The sequence below is a fragment of the Chroicocephalus ridibundus genome, chromosome 11, assembly GCF_963924245.1.
Source record: "Chroicocephalus ridibundus chromosome 11, bChrRid1.1, whole genome shotgun sequence".
Lineage (NCBI taxonomy): Eukaryota > Metazoa > Chordata > Aves > Charadriiformes > Laridae > Chroicocephalus > Chroicocephalus ridibundus.
The window spans coordinates 19,728,954-19,738,840 of NC_086294.1; the positions used below are offsets into that span (position 1 = coordinate 19,728,954).

Here is a 9,887-nt window from a genome sequence, read left to right on the forward strand (position 1 = left end):
CCAGTGCTTGTAAACATCCTTGAATAGTTTTTTTTTTAAACTACATGCAAACTGTTAAACATTGCAAGCACAATTTATCACAAGTGGTTATTTTCTGCAATATTTTTATTAAAGTAGCAAGGCACACTTATTTTCGGTGTCCTGAGAAGACTCATCCTCCCTTTTTCCCTGGATTCAGCGTACCTTCAAGCGCTGTGTTTATGAGCAAGAAAAATATGTATTTTACTCTGAACGCTTCAGGAAAAAAGATAATATTCTAACCTGATACTTAGAGTGCTGTAATCCAACCTGCTATATTTACCTGTTAACAATGTATGTTTTCTTGCACAGAATCCCAAACTCAAGTGACAATGGGAAGAAAGGTCATTACTTTCTGCCAATCTAATCTAGCATATTGCATAATATACAAATTGCACAATGCAAGAGACCGCAGAGCTGAGAAGGCAAAATGGTAACTATTTATCATCCTTGAAGATAAACTTTGAATCAAAATAATGTTCTATAATGGGATGTCATAAGATGCTGACAGCACCAAGGTCACTTGATAGAGAGCAGTAGTCAGAAAAACCTTTTTTTCTGAAAGTTATGTTCCTGCTGATGTGTGAATATTAAACTTGAGACATTGAACTATGTCCGAAGTGTAATAGACACCAAGATTTCTTTTTTCCAGATTCTTTTAGCAAAATGGTAAGCAAGCAGCTGAGATTCAGTGAAAGACTCCCAAATGGTGGGCAGATAACTATTCTGCAGCAGTACCAGAACTGCAGTATTTTATAACAGATGCGACCCTGTCCAGAAGACTGGCAGTCAAAAAGGAAATACTATCTAAGCTTAATTATTAGTAGACAAGCTTCCAAATAAATTGCGTATCTGCCATCAACATCAGCCAGCAAGGCAAGTGTTGGCAGCTATGTTACACAAGAAGGTACGTTACACTGCTTTACTGGATACGAACTTCTATTCCTAATGCAATTTAAATAGCATTTCTGGAGCAGGAGAAGCCAGCCCAAACGCTTGCAGGCATAGTAGGTACTTGAATGATGACTTCTAAGTTCCTGCAGAAAGAGAACTTCCTCAACTACTGAGCTTGCTACACAGAACATATAAGCAACACGTGCCAGGACACCAGCAGTTTGCCCTCATGATCTTGAAAAATACACCCTCGTCCTGCTCCACAACCCTGTGTGCCCACGGCTGGTCCGCTCAGGAAAGGCCTGAGAGCCTGCGGGGAGACTTGGGCCTCGCCACAGCCCAGGCCTGATGGAGGCCGCAGCCCAAGGGTCTCTGCTGTGGCCCACTTGCCTCCCTTCCCTGAGGGAGAGGCAGCCGGTATTTCTTTTGGGGATGCTCAGCCAGGGCCCTGCTGCGGGGCTGCTGGCCACGCTGGCATGGCGGGAGCCCAGCGGGGCTGGAAGGCCTCGACGCCTCCATCCCCTCATGGAGCAGAGGGCAGCGAGCTCTCCTCTCCCTCCCCCCGCCGGCGGACTTTGGACTCTCCCGCCGCGCCCGGAGCGGGGAGCCCGGGCGAGTCCATTCGCCGCGCTGCGGGGGAAGAGGACACGAGGGCGCCTCCGCGGGCTTTGCGCAGGCGCACTGCGGGCAGAAACCCCGCGCCTGCGGGATCCGCCGCCCCTCCCTTCCCTTCCCCTCCCCTCCCCTCCGCGGGGGCGCGCGCGGCCGCGAGACAGGCGCGCGCAAGCAACGTCCTCCCCCCCGCTCCCCGCCGCGCGCCCGCGCGCGCCCCGGCGGCTTTGCCATATCTCTCGCGAGAGTGCCGAGCGGCAACCCGGAAGTCCCGCCCCTCCCCTGACGGAGGCCCCCACCGCGCCTGCGCGCAGGCGACCGGCCCCGGCCCGGCCCCGGCTTCCGGGCAGGTAGGGTGGGGGCGGGGGCGGCGATGGGGAGCGGCAGAGCGGACGAGCGGCGGCAGCGGCGGCGGGGGGGAGCGGGGGAACGAGAGAGCGGCCGCGCCCCCAGCGCCAGCGGCGGGGCCCGGCCCGGCGGCGCGCGAGCAGGTGGGGGCGGGGTGGCCCCGGGCGCTGAGGGGACGGCGGCGGGACGGCGGCCCCCGCTCCCCCACCGGGGTGGGCCGCGGCCTAGGGCGGCGGGAGGGGCCCAGAGGACGCGAGGCTGTTGTCGGCGGGCCGAGGGAGCGGGGTCGCCCCACCCGGTGTCGGGCCGAGCGGTGGCGGTTGAGGGGTCCCCGGGTGCCGGGTCGCGCAGGGCCCGGCCGTTGGTGGGGGCGCCGGAGCCCCCGCGTGCGGAACCCGGGGGGTGGTTTTGCCGGTGTTGTTGCAGGAAACGGTGAACGAGCGGTGATTTATGCGAGGGGCAGCACTGCTATAAGCGCTGGCAGCATAAACTAAATTCAGTATTTCCTGAATTATGTCAGGGAAGCTCGTGCCTATAAATGTAGCCTGTAAAGTGTTCTGCTGCTGTTTCTGAAAGCTATTGTAATATTTGAAAAGTATTAAATGTGAGGGTTCCTTGCTTGTGCCTCTTATGCCCTAAGTTTCAGAGCGTATGACAGGACAAGACAGACAGGGAGAATGACTGTTTTCATAAATAACCAAACGGTTAACTGTGCATCCACTCTTGTACCTTGAACGGATGCTCTAGATTTTTTTTTCTCATTCAGCTTGTTTACAGGAAGTTATAAAAGCAAGAAAAAACTTGGTGTAAACTTGAAATGGGCTATTTGAATCTGAAAATGGAAGTGTGACAGATTTTGCCAGGGCATTCATTCTTATATGTAGATCTTTCTTCATATAAAGCATTATTTATTTGTTTAATGCAGCACACTGATAAGGTCGCACAGCTTGCAGTTCTACGCTGTCATCTGAATTCAGCATCAGCTGTCTTTACTCTGGTCCCTGCAAGATGCCAGCAGCCCTTGCAGAGAACAGCCAGGTGATCTGTGAAGTATGGGCGAACAATCTGGAGGAAGAGATGAGGAAAATTCGAGAGATTGTTCTAAGTTACAGCTACATTGCAATGGTAAATATTTTATACTTGACCTAATTGCCTTAGTTAGGGGATTTTTGGGGGAAGGGGAAGATGCTGATTCTTGAGCAAGGAATTATTTCCCACTGTCCCTGTTCAAACCAAGCTAGAAGTTAAGTGGTGAAAAATTAGGAAACTGTTCTGTAGAAGCTGTCCAGAATTTAATACAGGTAGTGTTGAATATGGATGGAGTGAAAGATGGGGAAGAGAGAGACCACCTTAAAAACCTGAATTCATTTAATATTTACCTGTTCAGCATCTATTAGCTTATACAACAGAAAACGAAACCGGTCAGATGTACAACTGAGTGTAGATCCTCCGATTTCCACCAGTGTATTTGTCCTTTGAAAGTTTCTCCCTTTGGTTATGGAAGATGCCGTGGTGTTGTAGAACAAAAGACCTGCAAGTAACAACGAGTCAGCTGGGCTGCCTCCTTTTTAAGGGAGTCAGATGTTGATTCTTACAGAAGAAAAATATTTTGGCTGTAGGTATGATAATGTGTTCAGAAAGCTTTGTTTAAGATTACTAGAATCTCTCCCGTTGGGCGAATCTCTTCCTGCACTTCCAAGTCTGTATCTGCTTGGCAGGAGCCAGTTAGTGACATAAATAGCTCATTTTATTTATGATATTGTAAGTTATGCCAACTTTGCTTGGGAACGCTAAACTTCAAGATATGAAAAGTCCTTAATAAAAGCGTGGCATAAAAACACGTGCCCCCCCAGAGTGTGTAGTATTTCAGTGTAGTGAATATGAGGTTTTTGTTATCATATGTCAGTGGAAAATGCTTCTATTTGATCTCATTGAAAGTGTGCTTATGACCTGTTTTAATGGCTGTGCTGTAAGAGTGGACACAAAAAGATCTCGGGCAAGGGAGAAGTTTTGTCAGACACACAGCATTGTATTCTCCATGAAAGTTTTTTTGCACATGCTGTAGTCAGTATAAGTGACGCGACCTATTCTGAGAGTAAAAATAGTCTAGAATTTTGAGGTTCAGCAAAGATAGCACACAGTCACTGGCCAAGTAAAATGTTCTCTGCATAATAGATGGTTGCTCTGCTGTTAAGGTCTTTTTTTGATTGGCAGTAGTTTTCGTTATTGTAGGCATTGGCTGTTCCTCAAAACCAGTGAAGGTTATCACTATCTGTCTGGACTGTCAAATGAAGATGGTCAGAGTGCTAAATTTAACTTGCATTTAAATTCATGGAAGAACACCAAATAAATAAATAAATACCATTTTGGTAGACTTAGGGAAAATGAGAGAGTTAGTCCTTTGCGAGAGTGGGATGTTTAGGTTATACAATAGTGCATGTTGGATGACTTTATAACATTTTTGTTTGGGAATAAAACAAAATGGCAGGAAAGGATACCTTCAATAAATGAATGAATACAATAGTTAACAAATTGTGTAGGGCTTTTCTAGTGTCTGACTTGAAGCAGTTTAAAATCTGTCTGAATATGGGAAAGGAGAGAAAGTAAGTGATTTTTACAGAAGAATTCACAGAACGCAGCGCTGAGACCTGCAAGCGTAGAAATGAATAGACTCCTAATAGAATGATAATAATGATTCCAAGTAAAGTAAGTGGTGAAATAAGATTTTTCGCTTCTGTCCTAGGACACAGAGTTTCCTGGAGTTGTTGTAAGGCCAATTGGTGAATTCCGCAGTTCCATAGACTATCAATATCAGCTCCTTCGGTGTAACGTTGACCTTCTGAAAATTATCCAGCTGGGCCTGACTTTCACAAATGAGAAAGGAGAATATCCTTCCGGCATCAACACCTGGCAGTTTAACTTCAAATTCAACCTTACGTGAGTCTCTTGAGCTAGGGAATAATCGCCTACTTTATTCTGCTGAAGTAATGCTTTCCTTTGTCCGTATGTTCATCATCAGTGGCTGGTTCTGAGCAATAAAAAAAATCAGATTCTAGTACAGATTATGTGGGAACCTATTTTGGCATGACAGGAAGTTTGCAGTATTTCTGGAAGTCAAAGCCATGCTGAAATCGTATCCTTAATAGCCTTTCCCATGATAAATAGCCTATCCCCAATAATTGTATGTGCCTTAAACTTTTTTTTTCTGCAACAACTTTATACATTTTATATATATATAAAAATCCATCTCTTTGTGCTTAAAGTAAATGGATGTGCTGTTTTCAGAAAAAAGGAAAATACTCTTTACAGATCCATGCTAAAATATAAACTGGGATCTAAAAAAAATGTTGGTGTAATCATCACACCTGTTCAGGAGAATGAATTTTGTTAAGTGGAGCGTGGCCGTTGTTCTTGTCAGCTCTACGCTGCAATATCCTGGATTACAGTTGAAACAAGGTTCATTATCCCTTCCCCTGTAATTGTAAAGACAAACTTGGCATAATTACCACTAGACCTGCCAGGAAATAAAGAGAGGGTTTGTCTGGCGAAACCACACATTTATAGGAAATCAATCAGTATTTTTATGGAACTGTCATTGGAAAACATTACAGAAATTCATAGCTAGTGCGTGCAGATCATACAGCTCTTGAACCCAAAAGGTGCAATGTTTACTTCCACAACTTTGTGAGCCTTTTAAAAGTATTGGAATTAGAGTGAAGTGGTTTTCATAGTGCAATCACTTCATTTGACTCAATTATCATAGTTGGCATGAAGTTTGCTCTGTGTGTTGTCATGTCCTTCTCTCCCTGACCCCCCCCCCACCTTAAATGAAACAAACTGGTATAGAAGTCGGGTTCCTGCTCAGCTCTCCACCAAGCATATCATCACTCATCCCCATCCACCTTCCTTAGTCAAGTATTATGCAATTTTGTTTACTCCCAGAGATGGAACCGGAGATGATGATACGGTGGTATGTGCTTGTGCTGTGAAGCGAAAGAGAAAAATGTAGACAGGAATGATGCTCAGTGCTTTAGAGTTACATGTCATCCTACTTGGGAGACCTCCCCTTTTCTCCGTGCTTTCATCTGTGGTGCTTCTGTTCGCCTTGCAGAAGTGACATTTTTCAAAACATCACTCAGTTCTGTGGAGGTGGATTCTTTGGAATTTTTACTAGCAACAGCATTATTAACTAATTATGACTGCAGAACAGCTTGGTATGGATGTAGGAGGCTGCAATAGTGGTATTAAAACTGATTTAATTTGAATTTTCTAGAAAGACAAATGTGGAACCCAGAGATAGCCTACTTGTCACTCCAATTTTTTTAAACACAGTATGGGGGGAATTTTTCTAAAATGAGCCTGACTTGTTAGTACCTTGAGTGCAAAGCTGCTTTTCTCCTTCAGGGAGGACATGTACTCTCAGGATTCCATAGACCTCCTCGCCAGCTCTGGGCTGCAGTTCCAGAAGCATGAAGAAGAAGGGATCGATACCCTGCATTTTGCCGAGTTGCTTATGACATCTGGGGTCGTCCTTAGTGACAGTGTGAAATGGCTCTCCTTCCACAGGTAGGTGATGGTCACTGACACTGTGAAGTGAGAAATCTCTTTTTGGTTGAAATACTGCTGCTTTTGTCCATGGAGACTGACACAGATTTTAAGGAGAAGAATTAGCAGCTCTGCAGTTCGTAAAACAAGCTTACAGATACAAAGGCCAAGTTTAAGAAGGAAGGACGCTTGGCACTTCATTTTGTACTAGCACTTACTGTGATCTGAATTCTGTGTATGTGTTGCTTGCAAATCCTTTCGCTGTTATAGTCTTCCTCTATAGAAGAAGTTATTAACAAGTTGAAATGTGATTTCTACACTTATTAAACTTGTGTGCGCTGTAAAGTAAGGTTTTTGTTTCTTCTTCCTTACCCTCTTGATGGTGTTCTCAACTTCCATCTTGTGTTCATGTAGAGGTAGAAATCTGCGTAGTTAAGATGTCTTTCTTGTAGTGTTTCAGGCAACTATTACAAAGCCTCTGGTCCTTGATACCATCACAAGTGAAAGGACTTGAGGGAGGAAGAGGTGGTGGCAACAGATACTTACAGGGTTTCCTGCTTTTCCATATTGCCTGTAGCTACAGAAACTTGGAGTGTTGGGAAGAAAATTATGTTCTTCCCAATGGCTTAGCTGTTCCGCAAGAGGTTAGCGGAGGCAGCCAGGGAGCATTCAGAAGTCCTACATTGACTTAGATGATCAGGATGAATTCTGGCTCTGATCCAGAGGAGTTCTATGAATGTCAGAAAATGTTAAAGGTTGAAAGCTACAGCATAAAAAACTCTTGTGAAAAATGAGATATAGGTACCCACTAAGTATAGGTGTTTCCTGCTTATCTGGTCTCTGTGTTTTTGTTTTCAGTGGTTATGACTTTGGCTACATGGTGAAGCTGCTGACAGATTCCAGGTTACCAGAGGAGGAACATGAATTTTTCCATATCTTGAACCTTTTCTTCCCATCTATCTATGATGTAAAATACTTAATGAAGAGCTGCAAAAACCTCAAGGTACTTGTATCTCCCAGCACGTGATGGGTGGGCATCAACACTGTAAATGTAGAGCAAGAGAAGCGACAGAACTGCTGCATATATCAAGTCTTAAAACTGGAATGTGTATAAAAGCTTGTAGTCACACATAAGTACCTATGACTAAGTTTGTATCTAATAGATAACTACCTCCTCAGTTTTAGACTTATCAATACATGTATTACGTAGGGGACACTGCCATAACCTTCCGGTTTGTGTATCAGTAATTTCAGAGGCTAATTATAATTCCACATGCTTACCTTCCCTATGCAAGGTGGAGTATTTCTTCTTACATGAACTATTATATGACTTGAATAACTGGTGGACGCTCAGAGGGTTGAAAGTAATTTATCTACTGAATCACAGCCTTGTTTGAGGGAAGGGAGGGAAGGGTCCAGCATTTGTAACCTATGAATGTACCCACAGTCATCTCAAGTATCTGCAGGAGGAAAGCAAGATACCTAAATTTGAGGAGTATTTATGTGTTCTTAAACGATATTTACCGCTGTTTCACGCACAGCTGGTGTGTGTGTACTGCTGCAATCTGCATCAATTCATCATAGCCAGTGTTTGCCCTCATGTTTTGGAGAAGTGTGGCAATTTTGGTAAGAGATGGATCTTCCAAAATACAATCTGTTCTCATTGTAGGGTGGCCTTCAAGAAGTGGCAGATCAGCTGGATTTGCAGCGAATTGGACGACAACACCAGGCAGGATCGGACTCTCTTCTCACGGGAATGGCATTCTTCAGAATGAAAGAGGTACTGCGGTATTCCTTATGGTTCTTCTTTGTCCAGTTCCTATCCATAAATGTCACCATGCACAATGTGTTTGTTTTGGTTTTTTTTGAGCCTTGTGGCCTTCCCACTTCAAACTGCCAATAATAGGAGTTGTTGATACTGGCACAGACTTCTGTTTATTCCTCTTTTGTGTGTTTATTTTTATTCGTGTGCTTGCTGCATCTTAGAGGTGGCTGACTTCAGATGAGCTGTTTAATTAACATTGGGTGCTTCCTGATTTAGAGACACAATTAAACAATACCTGTTTCTTCACTTTTGTGTTTTGTTTTTTTTTTTTTTTAATCTGCAGTTGTTTTTTGAGGATACAATTGATGACGCAAAGTATTGTGGGCGGTTGTATGGCCTTGGCACAGGAGTGGCTCAGAAACAAAATGAAGATGTGGACTCGGCCCAGGAGAAAATGAGCATTTTGGCTATTATCAACAACATGCAGCCGTGATAAGCAGTGCCCCTCAGCAGAACACGGTTACCATATTGGCAGCTGCTGTCCTCAGCCATTTTCCCTAATAGTGTCACAAACAACAGGCATCTACAGTATACAGCCTGCAGAAGGCCTGCAGATTTGCTGAAGAGCTGCATCTTCATTTGAAACCCCGAAGAGAGTTGACTGAATTCCTAATGCCAGCATTTGTGGTTTGCCACCTTTTTAATACCAAGGGCAAAAGACAGACCCTACTGTGTATACCTCTTTTTTTCCTCTTTATACTGTACAGAATCTGCAAGGAAGACTTAATGGTAGAATATTCAGTAGAGCTAAGAGTCTGGAAATCCAGCGAAAATGGACACAGACATCCACACAAATTTGCAAATTGTGCTTTATAAAGCTTATTTTAAAACTTCTGCATGTTGTGAGGGTGACTGCTTCACCTCATGTTTTGCTTATTTTATCTTTGTGTAGTCTGTGGAAATTACTCCCTTTGATCACTGCAGAGGTTTGGGAAGAGGTGCCATTAAAAATGATCCTTGCAGCTAAAAATATTCAGAGATTTGCTTTAACAACAGTGGGAATGGATATTACTGGTGCTGATTTGATCAGCTCTCCGTAGTTTCTAATTCTGTACGGTACAAGTTTGACTCATACTGAGCCTCAGCTTAGTTCTTATGGGTATTAATAAACTGTTCTGGAAATAGATTGAGAGCCTAAAAGTTCACCTTTGCACGAGGACCTTTTGACGGGGGATTGGACCAATACTCTGACTTTAGTCTTCTTCAGCTTAACCTACAAATTTTATTCTTCTCCTTGCAATACAAGTAGTTCAGCAGATGGATAAGTATTTGCTCCTTTTCTCCAGCCCCTAATTTTACTATATGCTTGACAACAAAACAGCTCCCTTTCTCTTCATTATAGACATCTGAAAAGTAGTTAGAGGATGGAAGAGCTACTTGGGATTCTGACTTGTTAAAAAATGAGCTATCCTATGGGTTTTTTTTCTCCAACAGCTCTGCAATGGCATTTCTTAAAAAACAAAACGAAAAACCCGAGCCTTTTGGACATGGCAAACTTTAAATTTTAAGACTTTGTCTTGCATTTTAAACAAGCTTAAACAATCCATTATTAGGAGTTGAGGCTTAGAGCTGCTATTTAAAATGCTTGTAAATACTACTTGTTTTTAATTTTTGTAAAATAAATATTTTTAAACCGGGCACTGTT

The 9,887-nt window shown here is 43.7% G+C and overlaps 1 protein-coding gene across 2 annotated transcripts; it reads left to right on the forward strand.

The window, feature by feature from the left end:
• The first annotated feature begins 1,785 nt into the window (after window positions 1-1,785).
• CNOT8 (CCR4-NOT transcription complex subunit 8) lies at window positions 1,786-9,853 on the forward strand. 2 transcript variants are annotated; one of them, XM_063349580.1, is made up of 7 exons: window positions 1,786-1,874; window positions 2,798-2,997; window positions 4,616-4,809; window positions 6,277-6,438; window positions 7,276-7,420; window positions 8,087-8,197; window positions 8,526-9,853. In XM_063349580.1, the coding sequence occupies exons 2-7, from the start codon at window positions 2,881-2,883 to the stop codon at window positions 8,673-8,675; spliced, it is 879 nt and encodes a 292-aa protein (XP_063205650.1). In that variant the 5' UTR covers window positions 1,786-1,874; window positions 2,798-2,880; the 3' UTR covers window positions 8,676-9,853. The 2 variants fall into 2 exon arrangements, with proteins under 2 accessions (XP_063205650.1, XP_063205648.1); XM_063349578.1 differs by lacking the exon at window positions 1,786-1,874 and adding an exon at window positions 1,881-2,015.
• The last annotated feature ends 34 nt before the right edge of the window (window positions 9,854-9,887 follow it).

Bases quoted from the DNA above. Each gene is read 5' to 3' on its own strand.
- CNOT8 (XM_063349580.1), top strand. From the start codon at position 2,881: ATGCCAGCAGCCCTTGCAGAGAACAGCCAGGTGATCTGTGAAGTATGG. The intron at 2,998-4,615 runs GTAAATATTTTA...CTTCTGTCCTAG, and splicing joins GTTACAGCTACATTGCAATG to GACACAGAGTTTCCTGGAGT. The intron at 4,810-6,276 runs GTGAGTCTCTTG...TTTCTCCTTCAG, and splicing joins AACTTCAAATTCAACCTTAC to GGAGGACATGTACTCTCAGG.